Source organism: Bufo gargarizans, chromosome 3, assembly GCF_014858855.1.
Source record: "Bufo gargarizans isolate SCDJY-AF-19 chromosome 3, ASM1485885v1, whole genome shotgun sequence".
Taxonomy (NCBI): Eukaryota; Metazoa; Chordata; class Amphibia; order Anura; family Bufonidae; genus Bufo; species Bufo gargarizans.
In genome coordinates this window covers 165,202,238-165,225,049 of record NC_058082.1, presented here as the reverse complement: position 1 = coordinate 165,225,049, position 22,812 = coordinate 165,202,238, and the positions used below count along the sequence as shown (strand labels likewise).

The window sequence follows — 22,812 nt, the reverse complement described above, 5'->3', positions numbered from 1 at the left end:
CCGTCTCCATTCCGCTGCTTGCAGCGTTTTGGTGTCAATCTGACGAAACTGAGCCAAACAGATCCGTCCTGACACACAATGTAAGTCAATGGGGACGGATCCGTTTTCACTGACGCAATCTGGCACAATAGAAAACGGATCCGTCCTCCATTGACTTTCAATGGTGTTCAAGACGGATCCGTCTTGGCTATGTTAAAGATAATACAAACGGATCAGTTCTGAACGGATGCAGACGGTTGTGTTGTCTTAAACGGATCAAACGCGAGTGTGAAAGTAGCCTTATCCTAATGCATTCTGAATGGAGAGCAATCCGTTCAGGATGTCTTCAGTTCAGTCTTTTTTGCCTTTTCAGGGCGGAGATAATACCGCAGCATGCTGCGGTTTTATCGCTGGCCAAAATAACTGGACACTTGCGTGAATGCCGGATTTGTAATTATTTTTTTTTCCCCATAGGAAGGTATTAATGCTGGATCCGGCATTCAGATTGCTGCATTGACTGATACGGTATTCCGGTTTGCGCATGCGCAGACCTTTAAAAAGGTGAAAAAAAATAAACATGACACCGGAAAAACTGATACAGTATTGCAATGCATTTTTCTTACTGATCAGGATCCTGATGGAATGGAACTGCCTGCCGGAATCAAACAATGCAAGTGTGAAAGTACCCTTAGTGGCCAGTGTAAAAAATAAATAAATAAAAATGGGATTTTTAGGAATAAATGGACTGTCTAGGAAAATTGGTAAATCGGCAAAAAATGTAAAATAATACTTGACCTAAGAAACGTGGCCATTTTCTGATGACCCTTTCTGTTAAATACACTGCTCAAAAAAATAAAGGGAACACTTAAACACAATAATGTAACTCCAAGTCAATCCCACTTCTGTGAAATCAAACTGTCCACTTAGGAAGCAACACTGAGTGACAATCCATTTCACATGCTGTTGTGCAAATGGGATAGACAACAGGTGGAAATTATAGGCAATTAGCAAGACACCCCCAATAAAGGAGTGGTTCTGCAGGTGGTGACCACAGACCACTTCTCAGTTCCTATGCTTCCTGGCTGATGTTTTGGTCACTTTTGAATGCTGGCGGTGCTTTCACTCTAGTGGTAGCATGGGACGGAGTCTAGAACCCACACAAGTGGCCCAGGTAGTGCAGCTTATCCAGGATGGCACATCAATTCGAGCTGTGGCAAGAAGGTTTGCTGTGTCTGTCAGCATAGTGTCCAGAGCATGGAGGCACTACCAGGAGACAGGCCAGTACATCAGGAGACGTGGAGGAGGCCGTAGGAGGGCAACAACCCAGCATCAGGACCGCTACCGCCGCCTTTGTGCAAGGAGGAACACTGCCAGAGCCCTGCAAAATGACCTCCAGCAGGCAACAAATGTGCATGTGTCTGCTCAAACGGTCAGAAACAGACTCCATGAGGGTGATATGAGGGCCCGACGTCCACAGGTGGGGGTTGTGCTTACTGCCCAACACTGTGCAGGACGTTTAGCATTTGCCAGAGAACACCTAGATTGGCAAATTCGCCACTGGCGCCCTGTGCTCTTCACAGATAAAAGCAGGTTCACACTGAGCACATGACAGACGTGACAGAGTCTGGAGACGCCGTGGAGAACGTTCTGCTGCCTGCAACATCCTCCAGCATGACCGGTTTGGCATTGGGTCAGTAATGGTGTGGGGTGGCATTTCTTTGGAGGGCCGCACAGCCCTCCATGTGCCCGCCAGAGGTAGCCTGATTGCCATTAGGTACCGAGATGAGATCCTCAGACCCCTTGTGAGACCATATGCTGGTGGGGTTGGCCCTGGGTTCCTCCTAATGCAAGACAATGCTAGACCTCATGTGGCTGGAGTGTGTCAGCAGTTCCTGCAAGATGAAGGCATTGATGCTATGGACTGGCCCGCCCGTTCCCCAGACCTGAATCCAATTGAGCACATCTGGGACATCATGTCTCGCTCTATCCACCAACGTCACGTTGGACCACAGACTGTCCAGGAGTTGGCAGATGCTTTAGTCCAGGTCTGGGAGGAGATCCCTCAGGAGACCGTCCGCCACCTCATCAGGAGCATGCACAGGCGTTGTAGGGAGGTCATACGGGCACGTGGAGGCCACACACGCTACTGAGCCTCATTTTGACTTGTTTTAAGGACATTACATCAAAGTTGGATCAGCCTGTAGTGTGTTTTTCCACTTTAATTTTGAGTGTGACTCCAAATCCAGACCTCCATGGGTTGAAAATTTTAATTTCTAATTTTTAATTTTTGTGTGATTTTGTTGTCAGCACATTCAACTATGTAAAGAACAAAGTATTTCAGAAGAATATTTAATTCAGATCTAGGATGTGTTATTTTTGTTCCCTTTATTTTTTTGAGCAGTGTATATACACGAGGGCTCACTTTTCCTTATGAAATAATGAACAATTTTGGTTCTTTTTTCTTTAGAACTCTGCATTGTTTTACCTCTTACCTCTGTTGTTCCTCCTAGAAAGTTATGAATGAGTTGCCAACTGGGTGTTACCGTCCCACTTTTTAAAGGACTGTGCCCCTACACAGTTGGGCACTGATTGGACAGTATCGAACATGCCCCATGTGGTAACGCCCAGTTGTCAGTTTAGTAATAAATTTGTCTAAAACACTTTGCTATTCACTAAAACAGGTATGACGGGAGGGCCGACTAGGCCTCTGTAAAGAGGTCATTGGCCATAATGGAATTCACTCACTATATTCTAATGTGCAAAAAAGTATGCGTGCATGTGCGTATTTTTCTTCTGCAGGGGTAACATGTTAAAGGGGTTTTCTGGGCGTTTGGTAAATCAATGTGGTAATTGTCTGCAGTTTTTACAGGTTAAACACATTACATATTTCACCTGTAGAAAAAAAATGTACTGGTAAAAATGCTTACTTTTTTAAATAACAGCACAAAAGCAACATGTAAAACCGCCCTTAAGCAAGTGGCCCTCTTAAATACCTTGAAGACAACAGAATGAGTCAATGTGTGCGCCGAGAACATGTGGGCGTCCGAAACATTTTCTCTGATTCTTCCTGTTGGGAAGAATTATTTTAATTAAAGATTAGACCTATTAGCAGTATACCACAGACATTGTAGTGCTGCATTATTCCAGGTATCTCAAACATGGTGTTCAAACATGGCAGAATTGCAGTAGATCTACGGCTGTTCCATCAAAATGGAGTTTGAAACAAAAAAAAAAGAAAAACTTGGGCAGTGCTACGATATCAGATGGGTGGGTGTCCAACTCCCGAGATCCCTGCTGACCAGCTGTTTGAAGGGATCACAGTGCTCGTGTGAGCGCTGCGCGCCATCTAGCTTGTAGTGGTGGTTCGGTGTAATTACAACGGTTTGACCCTTTCAAGTGAACTGGGTGAGCACTTGTAATTACACCGCACCTCCACTACAAGCTAGCACTACACGAGCACTGTGACCCCTTCCAACAGCTGACCCCCAGGACCCCCCCCGACATTGTGCCCACGTTGCTGAGAAAAATGAAGTTTTAATTTATGCAAATGAGGCTTTAGGGGCAACAGGGGGCGTTCCCTTTACTGCTAGAGGCTCTGCTCTCTCTGCAACTATTGCAGCTTCTCCACTTTGACAGCACCAGGCAGTGAAAACATGATCACACCTGGCAGGGCCGTCTTTAATATTGATTGGACCCTGGGCAAAAATGTACTTGGGCCCCCTGGATCCCGCCTTCCCACACCTTAGCAGGCAATCACGCCCTCCACCACAATACACACACACAAAAATCCACACATCATACTTCCAGTTCTGAAGACTCCAGCGGCTCAGGATCAGTGCTCTGGGCTGGAAGTGGGCACCGCTCTGCAGGAAGGAGACCAGGGCTCGGCTCACCCTAGTGTTGCAGTGCACCCCAGCACCCCACAGTATGCAGTATAGCACCCTATAGTATACAGCAACCCACAGTATGCAGTATAGCACCCTATAGTATACAGCACCACACAGTATGCAGTTTAGCACCCCACACTATACAGTACCCCACAGTATATAGTAGAGCATTATAGCAGCCCACAGTATACAGCACCTCACGGTATACAACACCTCACTGTATAAAGCACCCCAAACTATACACGATACAGCCCCCCGCACTATACAGTACAGCAGTATAGCACGCCCACCACACAGTATAGCACGCCCACCACACAGTATACAGCCCACCCCCCACCCCCACAGTATACAGCCCACCACACAGTATACAGCACCCCACTATACAGTAGTTTACAGTATATTAACATAACAGCCCCTGTCACCTTTTTCTGATGTAATCTTTACACAAAAAAGCTCCACAGTTAACTTCTGCAACACTCAGTAAGACCTGTGATGACCTCATAGCCATGTGACCAGTAATTGCTAGGTTACTGGTCACATGGTAATGATGTCATTAAGGTCCTAGAGCAAAACTCATTAAGGTCCTAGAATTAAGATCATTAACACAGTACGATCATGATGCCTGTGTAGTGACAGCCTGACACCTGGGGCAGTAGCTAGCAGGGCTCAAGAGGCAGCTGCCTTGGGCCCCCCAGGAGCAACTGGGCCCAGGGCAGCTGCCCCTTTTGCCCCTTGGTAAAGACGGCCCTGACACCTGGCCCTGTCAAAGTGCAGAGAGAGCAGAGCCTCTAGGTGTAATAGCAACGCCCCCGTTGCTCCTAGAGGCTCATTTGCATGTAATAAAACACTATTTTTCTCAGCAATGCTGGCACAGATGTACATGGGACCAACACAGATGCCTTCAGCTGCCAAGCACACATGTAACAGGTCAGCCAGTCTCTTAGGTACCAATCTGCTGACAGATGCCCATTTAAAGGTGTACGGGCACCATTAAAGATTTGTCATAGGTGTTAACTTGATGACCTCACACACGTCCTGGAGATCTAGCGGCTGCACTTTGTGTATCCCATCTCCCACCTAGCTAACCTATAGAAAGGAGATGAGAAATAGATATAAGAAATAAAAAATATGTTGTTTTTTTTTTACGGTTAGTAAAAAAAAATCGGAAATGCAAATGAGCTAAGCCAGAGGTCCTTCCACTATTTTTGGCAGGTAGGTGTGCTGGTTGTATGTGATAATTTTTGTCTCGCTCCTTTCCCGTGAATTAGATGACTGCGTACAATGTAATGTTACGAGAGTATGTTCTCCCGCATTAGTCATAGAGCTTCATTTCTGCCTGACACCTCCCGGGAAGACGCCAGTAATTAATGAATGTGATCCAGTACGTAGAACGCTGCTTCATTTCCCACTGTTTCTTAGCAAATAGACGTTGGGTTCATTTATATCTTCTGCCACTGTCGTGTAGAATCTGCTCACGTCTACCCACGTCATCTCCACTTTTGGTTGGGACAGTAAAAGGCACCGAAATCTGTCCCTTTCTTCCTTCCTTGTAGAAATGGATCTGACGCTTCATTCCCAGCCAAGTGTGTGAACTGAGCGGATCCGCTGCGAGATGTCCTGCGGATAAGACTTCACCATAGATTATAGACAAGTAGGAACATGTAGAGGTTGTAAGAGAAGATGCAGCCTGACACGCTGATGAGAAGCCTCAGCGCCTTGGATGCAAACTTGTAAAGGAAGTGGCGGCTCCCTGGTGTCCTACCACCCGTCTTTAGTACAAAATATGTATTTTTATAATGGAGTCCATTAGTTTGCTGTGTTTTTGTCTAAAGGCCTTGGTACTGACATGGCAGGGAAATGTAATTTGTAGGAAATTTTTTAAGTTGAGGTTGAATGTCAACATTTTGGAATAAATGGCACTTTCCGTTTTAGGAAGGAGGTTCATTACCTGGTGCATCTGGTATGTGGCATGTGGTCGTCTTGTGGCCATGCAAGCCAAAGCATCATTATATTGAAGGGGTTATTCTATGACTTAAAGGGGTTGTCCGGGCTTTTTAATATTGATGACCTGTCCTCAGGATAGATCATCCATATAAGATTGGCGGGGACCCGGCACCCCCATGATCAGCTGTATGGGGAGATGGCGCATGCGCCGTCTCTCTTCCTGTCCGATACTATGTCTATGGAACAGCAGCAGCGGACAGGAAGAGAGAAGGGAGACTGCACGTGCACACATTGTCTCCCCATACAGCTATTTGACAGGGCTGTCGGACCCCCGCTGATCTGATAATGATGACCTATTCTGAGGATGCAAAGAAAAAGGGGGTCAGTCAGCACATCCCAGTGCGCAGGTGCACGCTGCCATGGCTAGAAACACAAGGAAAAAAACAATACAACAGCACTCTGTAAACCAAATAAAGTGCAATAATGCCATATGGCACTATCCTTAGGATGGTCATTGCTATTAAAAAGCCCGGACAACTTATTTAATGTAGAAAAATAAAAATGTGCTTGAGGCTCGGTGAGCAGGACTGAGAAACTAGAAAAAGTGCAAACAGCAGGTGGCGCTATGCAGATATTTCAGTGAATTGCTCTGTATCTATTATACATATTTAATTACATGCCACTACAAAAGTATTCAGATCCATGTGCTGGTTTGAAAACGGTAGAATATTAGTTGGACAACCCCTTTAACTTCCCGGCTTATCGCACCCTTATGTGCCCAGGCTAGGGTAAGATTTGATTATTACTGTAGGAAAAATCTGTCATACTATAAAGCATAAGCCTTAGGACTAGATGACAACTTGTCGCCATGTGACCATTCAAGTAGCAAGTGTCATGCTGGCAGTCATCTAGGAATAGTGAATGGGGCCCCATTAAAATCAAACAGGTTTGGATTTCTGCTGCCTATTGTGTCACCGCCACTGTAACTTGTAGTTCAAAATGTAACCACATTCGCTGTCATTATGTGATAGGTTGACCTTACAATTGTGCGACTACATGTTGCTTTGTAGCCCTAAGCTTAGAGAAAAATGGTTGTGTCTGTGAATTTTGACAGAATTGGCGTCAAATCTAATTTATTTAGCGGCAGGCTACTGACTGTACACTGAGGTTTGTGTGATGTGTGGCCAACACCACAGTGGTTAGGCAGTGCTGTGCATGGCTGCTGTAGACAGACAAGGGCTTGTTTACGTGCAGTCCTTCAGGTCACGCCAAGATTTCCTGCTGTGACCGAGGCAGAGGGAGCTGCTGCTTTCTACGTCTGACGTAGACGCTTTACTTGGTGCTAAAACAAATGCAAAGCCCTCCTATTAAGTTGTGGACCCTTTCAAAGGGGCTTTTCATTTTATAAACAGGATGCAGTAGTCCTACCATTTACTCCGTATGTCTCTCCAGAGAGACTTTGTTGTGATCAGATACAGTATGATTTCTGGCCGGACTGTGGCTGTGTCTTGGTACACATGATATAAATAAGTTCAGATGTTGTCTCCCTAGTCGGGAAAATGCATTACAGCCTTAGACCTAGTTCATACTTGGCATTATGAAGAATGTGTTTACGTAATTCTGCAGGAAACCACACCTTTGCCATACTGAAAACGGGTAATATGAGTTGGGCATTGATAAAAAAAATAAACTAAGCATTAACTGTTTGTACCCCAATGTTCCAGCCACACTGCTCCGGTCCGCCCCGCCGGCCCCTGTTTACTTGGCTGCAGCAGTGACTTATTTAAACCTACCCAATTTGATGGCCTCAGTGGTCTTGTGCCAAATAACGTTGAGGACACTGGCTGCAGTAGTCACATAGGTGCATTGACATGCCGCCACTGCAGCCTTAAAACAGACCGGTGGGGTTTGGAATAAATGGGTAAAGCCTCAGGCACATGACTGTATTCTTCACCTGTTGGCCATCTACATTTTTTTTCAGCTAGTACACAATTTGAATTTTTTATTTTTTTTTATATTTTATTTTTCATTCCACAAATTATAGAACATGTCCTATTTTGGTCTATTTTGCAAACAAGAATAGCCACTTCTGTTGATGGGAGTGAGAAATACGCAGAATGCAGAGTATCTTTTTTTGCAGCCTGAAATGCAGACGTGCTTTTATCGTTTTAGCAGATTTACTCACATTCTATCACAGCTTTTTGCCCGGCTTGGACAACCCCTTTTTCTTTTGGAAGACATTCTACAAAATGTTTCCTTTTTTAAAGGGAACCTGTCATCAATGTTATGCTGCCCATACTAACCGCAGTATAAAGTAGATGCAGGTGAGTTGATTTCAGCGGTCTGTCATTTGAAAAGTAAGTGGTTGCCGAGAACCAACATCACAATCATTGCAGACTGGGCTTGGAAAAGAGTCACGGCCACCTGAGAAGAGTCCTGGTTATTCATGAAGTCCTGCTCTCCTGCCCACCTGCTGATGGCTGACAGTCTAATACCTAGTTTTCTCCCTTTCTCTGTAGGAGAGAACTGCCAATCATCAGCAGATGGACGAGAGAGCAGGAGATTATGTATAACCATGACTCTTCTCAAGTAGATTTGACTCTTCTCGAGGCCTGGGCTGCAATGATTATGATGCTGCTTCTCAGCAATCACTTAGTTTTAGCTCATGAGTGACACACCGCTGAAATCAGCATTTCTGTCATTAATTTGTGCTGCCCTAAGTGAGGGCAAAGGAAAACGATATTGCAAACACACCGCTTTGTATGAGGTGGTTTGTCTTCATGGAGTCTGGAGAATGCTAAAAACGTGGACCGCAAATGTTGTCCAAGGCCTCATGCACGTGGCCGTTGTTTTGGTCCGCATCAGAGCCGAAGTTTTGGCGGCTTGGGTGCGGACCCATTCACTTCAATGGGGCCGAAAAAGATGCAGACAGCACTCCGTGTGCTGTCCGCATCCTTTGCTCCGTTCCGTTGCCCCGCAAAAAAAAAATATAACCTGTCCTATTCTTGTCCTCGCTTTGTGGACAAGAATAGGCAGTTATATTAAAGGCTGTCCATGCCATTCTGCAAATTGTGGAACGCACACGGACGCCGTCAGTGTTTTGCGGACTGCAAAACACACTGGTCGTCTGCATGAGTCCTTAAAAGCAGCAGATGAAACTTAAAACCCACACGTTGGTCAGTAGTAGGATTGTTAAATGGTTTTTTTTTTGTTTTTTTTCCAAGACTTTCACTGCTCAAGTATTCGGTGCTTATATATTTAATTAGATTTATTTCCTGTTCATTTGGTTGCTATAAAAAGTGATGTTCTGAAATGGCCGAATGAACCTTAGATTTCAGAAGGGCTTCCAACCGTCTGATTTGTATAGGGCCTCCCTACTCTCCCACTAGAGCTTGGTCAACTGTTAACTTGTGTATGGCCTGCTTATAGGAGAGGGGGGGGGGGGGTTCCAGCTCTTGGATATAGATGAACTATCCTCTGTATAGCTCCTCAATGTCAGTTTGCTGGGGTCCAATACCTGGCACACCTAATGAACAGCTGCTTTTTTGGCAGGGGCTATAAACTAGACATTGGATGGAGCCAGCATCCTGCAGCTCAGTTCCCATTCAAGTGAATCCACTACACAGCGGACAGAGCCTTCTGCTCCCAGCTGTGTCCACTGTCTAGTTTCGGGTGCCAATGGCTGCCGAAAACAGCTGATTGATGGGGGTGCTACGTGATGGAGACTCATCGATCTGATATTGACCTATCTGACAGACAGATCATCAATGTGTAAAAGCTGGAATAACCCTTTAAAGGTTATCACTTCAGCAAATAACTTTCTCTACATGATAAATGTTAATACAAAGCACTTACTAATATATTGTTATTATTCATATTGCCTCCTTTGCCGGCTGGATTAATTCTTCCATCATGTTACACACTGCTTCTTTCCCTGGTTACGACCACCCTGCAATCCAGCTGTGGTGGTCGTGCCTGCACACTATAGGAAGAAGTGCCAGCCCCTCTGGTGACAAGGACCATGGGAGTGGACATAGGCTGATGCTTTTTCCAATAGTGTGCAAGCACGGCCACCACTGCTGGATTGCAGGGTGGTCGTAACCAGTGTATAATGTGATGGGGGAAAAATGAATCCAGTGAGGAAAGAAGGCAATATGGACCATCACAATACATTAGTAAGGGCCTTGTATTAACGTGATAAATGTGACTTGTCGAAGTGAGACAACGACTTTAAGCTTCTGTTTGATAGCAAAACACGGTGAATCCCCCATGTTGAAAGTGGTCTTCTGGGGGGGGGGGGGGGTTGGTGTACACAACATATGGTTGGTGTACACAACATATGCTATGCATTAGAACTATTGGTCCTACTATAGAACATTCACATATTAGGAAACTGCATTGCCCTGCAGTATTACATCAATGAGAGTCCTCAAAGAGAGGTTTGCACTCCTTGATGGGAAATATGATCTTGCATATTTCCAGTAAACTGACTCATGGTTATGCAATCCTTTTTGTAAGCATATATGGATTAACACATTACCACAATTTTCACCACTTGATCAAATGTTCAATCACAGGATATCCCATATTAGTGACTATAAAGTCCCATAAATCACCCTAGAACTCGCTGTCCTGGTACTAATGCCAGCGCTGTGTGTATATAGTGATGTTAAATGATGCACTGTATATGTAGTCCTTGATTATATAGATGGCTAATCCTTATTTCCCCTTCACATACCTTTATCCATAACAGTCATTTGGTCTCCAAAATCAGCAGGTTTGGACAACTTGCATCGAAGGCTGTGTTCACATGACGTTTTTGTCCTACACCATATACACATGACAGACGTTACATGGAGGTCCCAGGTTTCAATACTGATCCGGTGCCTTCTCAAACAGCTGATCGGCCGAGGTCCAGGGTGTGGATCCCCGACTGATCAGATACTGATCACCTCTCCTCCTCGATATGTCATTAGTATTTGACTGTTGGGGGTTCGACACCCATGACCTATGCCGTAAAGTCTTGGAAACCCCCTTTAACCCCTTAAGGACCGGGCTCATTTTCACCTTAAGGACCGGGCCATTTTTTGCAAATCTGACCAGTGTCACTTTAAGTGCTCATAACTTTCAAACGCTTTGACTTACCCAGGCCGTTCTGAGATTGTTTTTTCGTCACATATTGTACTTCATGACACTGCTAAAATTGGGTCAAAAAAGTTATTTTTTTTGCATAAAAAAATACATTTTTTACCAAAAATTTTGAAAAATTAGCAAATTTCAAAGTTTCAGTTTCTCTACTTCTGTAATACATAGTAATACCCCCAAAAATTGTGATGACTTTACATTCCCCATATGTCTACTTCATGTTTGTAGCATTTTGGGAATGATATTTTATTTTTTGGGGATGTTACAAGGCTTAGAAGTTTAGAAGCAAATTTTGAAATTTTTGAGAAATCTTCAAAATCCCACTTTTTATGGACCAGTTCAGGTTTGAAGTCATATTGTGAGGCTTAGATAATAGAAACCTCCCAAAAATGACCCCATTCTAGAAACTACACCCCTCAAGGTATTCAAAACTGTTTTTTCAAACTTTATTAACCCTTTAGGTGTTCCACAAGAGTTAATGGCAGATGGAGAAACAATTTTGAAATTTCTATTTTTTGGAAAATTTTCCAATATAATACATTTTTTCCAGGAGTAAAATAAGGGTTAACTGCCAAACAACACTCAAAATGGGTTGCCCTGATTCTGTAGTTTGCAAAAACACCCCATATGTGGTCGTAAACTACTGTTTGGCCGAACGGTAGCACATAGAAGGAGGGGAACACCATATGGGTTTTGGAAGGCAGATTTTGCAGGACTGGTTTTGTTTATACCATGTCCCATTTGAAGCCCCCTGTTGCACCCCTAGAATAGAAATTTCAAAAAAGTGACTCCATCTAAGAAAGTACACCCCTCAAGGTATTCAAAACTGGGTTTACAAACTTCGTTAACCCTTTAGGTGTTCCACAAGAGTTAATGGCAGATGGAGAAACAATTATGAAATTTCAATTTTTTGGAAAATTTTCCAATATAATCAATTTTTTCTAGGAGTAAAACAAGGGTTAACTGCCAAACAACACTCAAAATGGGTTGCCCTGATTCTGTAGTTTGCAAAAACACCCCATATGTGGTCGTAAACTACTGTTTGGCCGAACGGTAGCACATAGAAGGAGGGGAACACCATATGGGTTTTGGAAGGCAGATTTTGCAGGACTGGTTTTGTTTATACCATGTCCCATTTGAAGCCCCCTGTTGCACCCCTAGAATAGAAATTTCAAAAAAGTGACTCCATCTAAGAAAGTACACCCCTCAAGGTATTCAAAACTGGGTTTACAAACTTTGTTAACCCTTTAGGTGTTCCACAAGAGTTAATGGCAGATGGAGAAACAATTATGAAATTTCAATTTTTTGGAAAATTTTCCAATATAATCAATTTTTTCTAGGAGTAAAACAAGGGTTAACTGCCAAACAACACTCAAAATGGGTTGCCCTGATTCTGTAGTTTGCAGAAACACCCCATATGTGGTGGTAAACTACTATTTGGCTAAACGGCAGGACATAGAAGAAGGGGAACGCCATATGGTTTTTGGAAGGCAGATTTTGCTGGACTGGTTTATTTACACCATGTACCCTTTCAAGCCCCCTGATGCACCCCTAGAGTAGAAACTCCATAAAAGTGACCCCATCTAGGAAACTACGGGATAAGGTGGTTGTTGTTTTGGGACTATTTTTGGGGTAAATTTGATATTTGGTTGCTCTATATTACTCTTTTTTGAGGCAATGTAACAAAAAAATTAAAATCTAAAATTGTTTCTACATTCGCTATTTAGTTTTGTGGAACACCTAAAGGGTTAACATAGTTTGTAAAGTAACTTTTGAATACCTTGAGGGGTGTAGTTTCTTAGATGGGGTCACTTTTTTGGAGTTTCTAGTCTGGGCTACATCAGGGGGGGCTTCTAATGGGACATGGTGTAAAAAAAAACACTGTCCATCAAAATCTGCCTTCCAGAAACCGTATGGCGTTCCCTTCGTTCTATGCCCTGCCGTGCGGCTATATAGCCATTTACGACCACATATGGGGTGTTTCTGCAAACGACAGAATCGGGGCAATAAATATTTAGTTTTGTTTGGCTGTTAACCCTTGCTTTATTACCGGCAAAATGGATTTAAATTGAAATTTTGCCCAAAAATAGGTGTTTTGGCACCGTTTTTATATTTTTAACACCGTTCATCCGAGGCGTTTGGTCAAAAGTTATTTTTATAGCGACGACTTTTACGCACGCGACGATGCCCAATATGTATGGCTCTCAGACTTTGGAGACACTAAGCAGGCATCCTAAAACTGCGGCCCTCCAGATGTTGTAAAACTACAATTCCCACCATGCCCTGCTGATGGCTGTAGGTTGTCTGGGCATGCTGGGAGTTATAGTTTTACAACATCTGGAGGGCCGCAGTTTGAGGATGCCTGCACTAAAACTAATATTTTTGGGGGAAAGAAAAATAGTTTTCGTGTCTCCAAAGTCTGAGAGCCATAGTGTTTTATGTTCTCTAGTGAACTGTTGGGGATTATAAAAATTTAGTACTCCATGGAAGTGTGATACTCCCTGAAGCAATCGATAACGCAGAGGCCCGGATGATCGGGGCACGTGTCGCACTGAGTGGTGGTGTCCTTCCGTATCCCCCTCCTGCGACACACTCTGCACTTTTTTTGGGTTCGTCCCTTCTTTCCAGTATGGGGGACCACACCTGGAAAGTGTTGGCCAGGGACGATCCGGGCGCCTCCAGTTCCCGAGGTACTCCGGCCTGCTCTTTCCCGGTCCGAAAAGATCAGGTCCTTGAGGACTGCCTCATAGAATTGGAGGAATGTCCCTGTGCTGCCAGCGCTTCGGGATAGTACAAAAGAGTTGTACATGGCAACCTGCACCAAGTAGACCAGCAACTTTTTTGTACCATGCCCGGGTTTTGCGCATGGCGTTATATGGCGTGAGGACTTGATCCGAGAGATCAACTCCTCCCATATACCGATTGTAGTCGACGATACAATCGGGCTTGAGGACCGTTGCCGCGGTACCTCGCACAGGGACTGGGGTGGTGCCGTTACCGTGGATTGTGGACAGCATAAGGACATCCCTCTTGTCCTTATACCTGACCAGCAACAGGTTTCCACTGGTAAGTGCACGGGTCTCACCCCTGGGGATAGGTACCTGGAGGGGGTAGGCAGGGAGGCCGCGCTGATTTTTCCGCACGGTCCCACAAGCGAACGTAGATCTGGCGGCAAGGGACCTGAACAAGGGAATGCTGGTATAAAAGTTATCCACGTACAAGTGGTAACCATTATCCAGCAGTGGGTACATAAGGTCCCACACGAGTTTCCCGCTAACACCCAGAGTGGGGGGACATTCTGGGGGTTGAATACGGGAATCTCGCCCCTCGTACACACGAAATTTGTAAGTGTACCCTGAGGTACTCTCACAAATTTTGTATAGCTTCACGCCATACCTCGCTCGCTTTGTGGGAATATATTGGCGGAAACTGAGTCTCCCCTTGAACGCAATGAGCGACTCATCAACCGCGACCTCCCTTCCAGGTACGTAGGCCTGCTGAAATGTGGCCCCAAAGTGATCGATGACAGGCCGTATCTTATACAGCCGGTCATAGGCAGGATCACCTCGGGGTGGACATGCTGCATTATCGGAATAATGCAGACATTTCCGGATGGCCTCAAACCGGGAGCGTGTCATGACCATACTGTACAGTGGGGTCTGGTACAGGACGTCCCCACTCCAGTATTGCCTGACACTGGGTTTTTGGACTAGACCCATATGCAGCACGAGGCCCCAAAATGTCCTCATTTCGGCTGCACTGACCGGCGTCCAGCCACCGGGTCTAGCCAAAACTGAGCCTGGGTTTTGAGCGACGAACTGTTGGGCGTACAGATTCGTCTGCTCCACCATCAAATTCACCAGTGGGTTACTGAAAAAAAAACTAAAATAGTCAATTTCAGTAAACCCCACTGTGGGAATCTGGATTCCAGGATTGCCAGCGAAATCCGGAATCTCAGGCTCAAAGTCCACTGGGGGACACCAGCTAAGTTCATCGGCAGGGGTCTCCGGTGAACTTATTTGGTGGGCCGGGAAACCAGTACGAACCCCAGGGCGGCTCGTACTAGGGTGGGCCACAGGATCCCTAGCATGTGCGGCCCCTGGCTCCGCCTGGCGGCGTCTCCGCCGCCTTGGTGGCTCATCGTCATCCGATGATGATGAGGAGGATGCTGATGATAAGAGGAATGTGGGGTCATCCTCATCCTCACTGGGGCTCTCGGAGTCGGAGGCAATCTGGGCATATGCCTCCTCGGCCGAGAACACCCGGCGGGCCATGGGTGTGTGTGCGTGTAGGTGTGCGTGTGTGTAAAACTTTATTATATGTGCGTGTGTGTGGGGGCAACGGGTGTTCGCGTACTAAAAAAAGGAAAAAAGGGCAAGTGTTAGGGAAAAAAAAAAAGTTGCTGATTAGCGGTACAACGCTGATCAGCGGTGGGGCAGGCGATGCGCTAACAGTGGACGGACGCTAAAAAGTGCCGACCAGTCAGCGAACGCAGAAAAAAAAGTAGTGGTGAGGGGGCTAGTGGTGGTGGTGGTGGGGGGGGGGGGGTTGGGGGGAGTGGTGGGGGGATGGGTGGAGGGGCTGGGGGGGCTGGTGGTGGTGGGGGGCTGGTAGGGGGGGGCAAGTGGCAGGGGGGGGTCTGGGGTCTGATAGATGGATCAAAAAAAGTTTTGTGTAAAAGTTACGTTTTTTTTTTTTTTTTTTTTTTTCCTAACTAACTTTTCCCTTCTTTCCCTGCCTAACGATGCCTCTCCCTCACTGACCCTAACCTACCTGGGTGGCGATGGGTGCAGGAGGGTGATGGATGGCGATTAGGGGGACACAGGAGCTGGTGCTGGACGATGCTGCCGGGTGCTCGTGCAGAACAGGAAGAGGAGGGGAGAGAGGAGCGCAGGAAGTTTGAATCTCGCGCCTCTCTCCCCTGCACCAATCAGCACCCTGGACAGCAGTGTTCAGCACCAGGGCCAGCACCGCCTCCTCAAATCCTCGGACTGCGATTGGTGGTGTATAATTACGCCACCGATCGCAGTCTTTTTCCGGTTCATCGGGTCACCGGACACCCGAATGGACCGGAAACGCAGAAAACCGCAGGTCTGAATTGACCTGCGGTTTTCTGCGATCGCCGATACGGGGGGGTCAAATGACCCCCCCCGGCGTTGTTACGGGATGCCGGCTGAATGATTTCAGCCGAAATCCCGTTCCGATTAACCCCCGTGGCGCCGGAATGCCGATTTTAAGTCAGGACGTACCGGTACGCCCTTGGTCCTTAAGGACTCGGGAAATAGGGCGTACCGGTACGCCCTGTGTCCTTAAGGGGTTAAGCTTTTTTTTTTTTTTTTTTTTTTTTTTTTTTTTTTCTTTGTCTTTCTTTTATTAGACTATCTGCTCCCTTTTATTTAAAAAAAAAAAAATCTGTCGAGCAACCCCTTTTAAGATCTTCCAGTGGTGTGTGTGACATGCCGTGAGTCGGGAAAGAGATTCCTCACACTGTTGATCTGAATTTCTACATTCTTCTCATTATAGACAATCCTATTCCTAGAGGCGTCCATTCTTATTAAAACATGTAAGGAATTGCTATTTATGCATGTCACAAGTTTATAGGCTCCAAGGTTGGCGTTTCACATAAACATATCTGTAAGGATTCTTCTTCTGTATGCCGCACTTTCCTTGTATTTAGATGGGTCTGAGTGAGATTGGCTGGGAAGGCCAAGTAACAATTCTTGAAGCATAGACCAGGTTTTCCATGTTTTATCTTTTGTCTTCCAGCCTTGATTTGTCTTTGCTCCAATTGCATCAAAAGCAACTACACGTGTGAAACTGACGGTGCTTGCATGGTCTCCATTGCCAACATAGATAAAGTAGAGCATCACATGCGGGCATGCATTTCTTCAAGCGAACTCGTTCCAGCAGGAAAACCGTTTTATTGTCTTAGTTCAGAAGATATCCGCAACACTGAATGCTGCTACACAGACTACTGCAACAAAATCGACCTCCTGGTCCCAAGTGGTATGTATTAAGCCCCATATGTATAAGCCCCAGCAGACTGATGTGTGCCTTGTCTGCTTCCAGTTGTAGGCTGGAATCACATGTGCAGTTTTAGTGGGAGTGGATGCAGGGGTATTTATTTAAGTGGCAGTGGATACAAAAGAGAGGAAAAGTATCAGTTTCTTTTATACTTTTCCTTCATTTTGGGTCCACTTATGACTTTTCTTCAAAACCAACTTCATGTGTGATTCCACCCGTAAGGGTCCTATTAGACTGCCTGATATTTGGGCAGGATGAGCACGATAAACACGTCAATTGGCACTGATTTATGCCCTTTATTAAGCAGGCTGATGCAACGTGGATGTGGGAGGACAGATTGCTGCAGCACTTTCTCCCTCCTTTAGTTCTATTGATTATCGTCAGCACATGTGGGATTAAACAGAGAAATGTTCTGCTGGTAATCCATGGAAATCAGCCGAGAATAGTAGTAGCTACGTGGACTCCGGTGTTTTTTTTAGATTAAAGGGGTTCTGCAGTTTTTTTTTAAACTGATCTATCCTCTGGATCTATCCCCGCCGATCAGCTGTTTGAGAAGGCATCGGCGCTGGCAGTAGCGCCGCAGCCTTCTCGCTGTTTACCGCAGGCCCAGTGACGTCACAACTAGTATCAATGGCCTGAATGGGGCTAAGCTCTGTTCACTTGAATGGAGCTTTGCCGCACCCAGTCCAGTGATACTAGTCGTGACGTCACTGGGCCTGCAGTAAACGGCAAGAAGGCCGTGGCACTACTGCCAGCACCCCTGCCCTTCTCAAACAGCTGATCAGCAGGGGTCCCGGGTGTCAGACCCCCGCTGATCAGATGATGATGATCTATCCAGAGGATAGATCATCAGTTTAAAAAAATCTGCAGAACCCCTTTAAAGGGATTCTGTCACCAAGTTTTGGGCTATAGAGATGTGGACATGCACGGCTAGATCGCCGCTACCATGTCCGCAGTATACCTGTCCTATAGGTCTGTGTGCTTTTATTTTCTTTAAAAAAGGATTTTAGAGATATGTAAATTAGTCTTGTAGGTGCCCAGCCACACCCGCCTGTGAAGGAGCCCAGCACTGCCTATTTCCTCCGAATCTCCTCCTTTCGTCAACGATAGATTGCCGTAATCTCGCGATGAGCGAGCTCGCGCATGCGCATCTCTTTCCCTGGGGCTGATGCCAGCACAGGGAAGGAACACTGTACCGGGACTACGCATCGCGAGATTATGGCAATCTATCGGTGACGAAAGGAGGAGACTCGGAGGACATAGGCGGTGCTGGGCTCCTTTACAGGTGGGCGTGGCTGGGCACCAGGAAGGTTCGTATAGCCCCTTGGGCACCTACAAGACCAATTTACATATCTCTTAAATCTTTTTTTTTTTTTTTTTTTGTAAAGAAAATAAAAGCACACAGCCCTTTAGGACAGAGATATTGCGGACATGCTAGCGGCAATCTAGCCACGCATGTCCGCATCTCTATAGCCCAAAACTTGGTGACAGAATCCCTTTAAGAAACTAATTTAACCTTGGATGTCCATGTTGTATTATCATTTTACTCCTGTTCATAAAGGAACTAATGCTAATACATTAACAAGAAGCCCCATGGAAGTGGCTTTTCACATGAACTTCTTTCTTTTATACCTATGACACCTAAGGCTACTTTCACAACTGCGTTACCGTAAAAAAAAAAAAAAGCTTTTGTATGCATTCTGAATGGAAAGAGATTCATTCAGGATGTCTTCCGTTCTGGCAGCATTCAGTTTTGTGACCTGACACACAACCGTTGCAAAAAAAACAGAAAGCAATGTAAGTCTATGGTGAAGGATCAGGTTTTTTTTTTTGTTTTTGTTTTTTTACATTTTGAGTTCACACATCCTAATGGAACGGATGCATCCTGATGTGCAAAACCAAAACAGATCCGTTTAATTCCAGTATTGAGATCCTCTGCCGGACGCAAGAAGCCTAAGGCAGAATTCACATCACCGTTTAGCTTTCCGTTTCTCAAATTCGTCAGAAGAAAGTGGGGGGGTGGGGTAAGTTGCATCAATTGTCATCAGTTTGAGCCATTTCCGTCTGAGATCCTTTCTTTAAGATGGGGGGGGGGGGATTACTGGTCTGAGATGGAAATGGCTCGAACGGATGCCAAATCGTGCAACAGGATTCTTTTTTTGTTTTTTACTGGAACAGTTCCCCCCCCCCCCCCCCCCCCCCCTCTTCTGATGGATCAGAAGAATGGAAAGCTAAACAACGGAGAGAGGTAGGCATGGAGCTGCCAAATTCCTCTTCCTGAAGTTTCTTTCCATCCAGAATGGCCATGATTTATGTGAAACTACATAGATTAAGTGATTAGTTGAAGTCCTAAAAGTCCTCTACTGCTTTCTGCTTCAGGTGTCACAAAGGAGAATCCACCTTCAGGATGGGGCCCAGTAGAGCTTGTAGCTGTCATAGCTGGTCCTGTATTTCTCATTGGCGTTATCATTATCGTGGTGGTCCTTTTCCACTGCCACCAGAGGGTTTATCACAACCGCCAACGACTTGACTTGGAGGATCCGTCATGTGAAATGTATCTGGCAAAAGATAAAACTCTTCCAGACTTAATTTATGATCTGTCTACATCTGGATCTGGCTCAGGTATAGTTCTTGGTAATACAATGTACTTTTGTATGTGGGTGTGTATACATAAATGTATTTTTAATGACTGTAAAGAGTTATGGATTGAGTTAAAGAGGTCAACTTGAATTTTACAATTGAAGGTTGACTGTGAGTAGCATGTATTAGGGAGTCTGGAGTGTTCAATCAGCAGCAGGTGGGGGGATCGCAACCTGCAGCTTCTGAACTTTCCTGGCTCCTGGCTTATGGCAGACTGTATCAAATAAAATGTGAGTTTGGTCACACGTGAGACTCTGTAGAAATCGGCATGCCTGGCACTACTGCATGCCACTCCCAGAGAGGGCAAAATGAAGTAGGTGCAAGGTTCCCTCTAAGGGCTCATGCACACGACCATGAAACATGGTTCATATCTCTGCCACATCTCCCAGGCCAACAGCGCTCCCTGAACTGAACTAACTGCATCATAAGGGGAGATTTATCAAACTGGTGTAAAGTAGAACTGGCTTAGTTGCCCATGGCAACCAATCAGATTTCACCTTTCATTTTCCAAAGGAGCTGTCAAAGATGAAAGGTGGAATCTGGTTGGTTGCTATGGGCAACTAAGCCAGTTCTACTTTACACCAGTTTGATAAATCTCCCCCATAGTGTTTTGAGACTGTTCGTGGATCACTTGTACAGAGCTCACAGTTCTGTACGATACCCGTGATCAGAAACAAACAGATTGTTTGTTTCATAAAACACTATTATTCAGTCAGTTCAGGAGAGACACAGACGGCTCGGGAAATCCGGCAGGCATCTTGTAGGGGTCTCGGCTCTCTAGGACATACCGTTCCTGAGATGTTCCCAAAAAGTGATCTGCATTAGCCAATACAAGCCTGCAAGTCTTTCTCTTCATATCCCAACTGCCATACACACGGTCACATGTCCCTTATCAGCCAATAGAAGCTCACAGACCCTTAGTCTCCACATACATACAGTTTTACTCCAGGTTTCCATAACAGCCCAACCATCTTCTTCACTGCTGTAGGTCAGCTTTAGGCTAGGGCTACACTGCAACAATGAGTCGCACGACACATAGGGCACAACTACACTGCTACATGTGTCGTGCAACAATTTTTATAATGATAGCCTATGGTGTTGCACTGGATGGATTTTTTGCAACTGTCGTGTCGCAGCATGTCATGTCGCAGTGCGACACAGCCTATCATTATAAAAATTGTTGAAACAAAATGTTGCACGACACATGTTGTTTTGTAGACCTAGCATTAATGGAGCAGGGCCCTGTGGAGGTCACTGTTAGGGGGGGCAGGGGCCACTATTAAAGGGGCAGCTGCTGTGGAGGTCACTGTCAAGGGAAGTGGGGTGCTTTAAAACTCAAAGGGGCGGGCTGCTGTAAAGGTCAAAGTTAAGGGGATGGGCTGCTGTGGAGATCCCATTTTAAAGTGGCGAGGTCAGTGTTAAGGGGCGGGGTGCTGTAGAGGTCACTGTTATGGAGTATACTGTCTATCTTTTAATGACACTCACAGACATTAAATGAAATGGATGAAATATACCTGTGCGAAGCCGGGTCTTTCTGCTAGTCTGTGATAAAAGCCTGTTCGTCAGGGCTCACTTTTTACAGTTGAGAAGTAGACTTCATGTAACGGTTTATCTCCTGTCCACAGGACTTCCACTTTTTGTCCAGCGCACTGTAGCGAGAACAATCGTCCTTCAAGAAATCATCGGGAAAGGGCGCTTTGGTGAAGTATGGCGCGGGAAGTGGAGGGGAGGGGATGTGGCAGTGAAAATCTTCTCATCTCGAGAAGAGAGGTCATGGTTCAGGGAGGCCGAGATCTATCAGACCGTGATGCTGCGTCATGAGAACATTCTGGGATTTATCGCAGCAGACAACAAAGGTATAGTGCCTCAAACATCTGATATATCTGTATGGCTGCCTCCTTTTCTTATATTTCTGCAGAGCTTGTTCATATATTCAATCATTATTAGAAGCTAGTTTTCTGACCTGATTTTTAATGGTCTCTCTCTTGCAGACAATGGGACGTGGACTCAGTTGTGGCTCGTGTCCGATTACCATGAACATGGCTCTCTATTTGACTATCTGAACAGATATACAGTTACCATAGAGGGGATGATAAAGCTTGCCCTCTCTGCAGCCAGTGGCCTTGCCCATTTGCATATGGAAATAGTTGGAACTCAGGGTAGGTCTCCCTTCAACCCCTTCTTCTCTCTGATTTCCACCAAGCTTCATATTCATCAACCATTACATTTTTTAAATCCTATTTGTTAAATAGGAAAACCTGGAATTGCACACAGAGACCTCAAGTCCAAAAACATCCTGGTAAAGAAAAATGGCGTGTGCGCCATTGCAGACTTGGGTCTTGCTGTCCGGCATGACTCTCTGACAGATACAATAGATATCGCTCCAAACCAGAGAGTTGGGACCAAACGGTAAGAAGCTTCCTCTACCCCTGGTGCACATTTCTGTGATTTTATACTTTTTTTTTTTTTTTTTTTCCTTCCATTGTGATGATCAGTTTTTGGTTATATACTATTGACTAGATCTTGGCTTATGGCAACAAAGACTATATTAGTGCCATATACTCATCGTACCTGCATGTTGGTCTAAAGTAGCCACCGAGAGGCCAATCCCTTTAAACACGGAGGCACACAAGATTGTCATCCGCATCAGTTTTTTTTCTCCTATCATTTGCATGGCAAACTTGACTTAGATTTTTTTTAACTTTCCTTCATGTCTGGAGATCCTCCAAAAATAAAGGAAGACACACTGAAACAAAAACTGATACGGATAACGGAACCCCTTTTTGCGGACCGCAAAAAAAAATACTGTTGTGTGCATGAGGCCTAAAGCAGTTGAATGCACTATATAATTTTCCATTTTAAAAAGATTTTGTGCAATGTAGGTTAAGCAAATGTATTGGTTTTGCTATATTTTCGTCTTCAGTTCCCATTTCTAATGATGATCAAGAAAGGGGGTGGGGGGGGGGGGGGGACTGGCTGAATGTTAAAGGTCTCTGCGGTTGGCTTGGGAGGGGACCATAAAACTCACTAGCTTCCTTCCTTTCATAATGCAGATACATGGCTCCAGAAGTCCTGGATGAAAGTATAAATATGAAGCACTTTGACTCCTTTAAGTGTGCAGACATTTATGCTCTTGGCTTAGTGTACTGGGAAATTGCTCGTAGATGCAGTGCTGGAGGTAAGAATTTCTTAT

The 22,812-nt window shown here is 45.3% G+C and overlaps 1 protein-coding gene across 1 annotated transcript in view; it reads left to right on the top strand.

The window, feature by feature from the left end:
* Positions 1-22,812, top strand: part of ACVR1B (activin A receptor type 1B) — a 55,136-nt gene that overhangs the window by 22,020 nt on the left and 10,304 nt on the right. The window contains exons 2-7 of the mRNA XM_044284802.1: positions 16,722-16,961; positions 19,359-19,601; positions 21,245-21,475; positions 21,611-21,778; positions 21,872-22,028; positions 22,673-22,797. Coding sequence (XP_044140737.1) covers positions 16,722-16,961; positions 19,359-19,601; positions 21,245-21,475; positions 21,611-21,778; positions 21,872-22,028; positions 22,673-22,797 — 1,164 coding nt within the window. The remainder of the gene's footprint in view (positions 1-16,721; positions 16,962-19,358; positions 19,602-21,244; positions 21,476-21,610; positions 21,779-21,871; positions 22,029-22,672; positions 22,798-22,812) is intronic.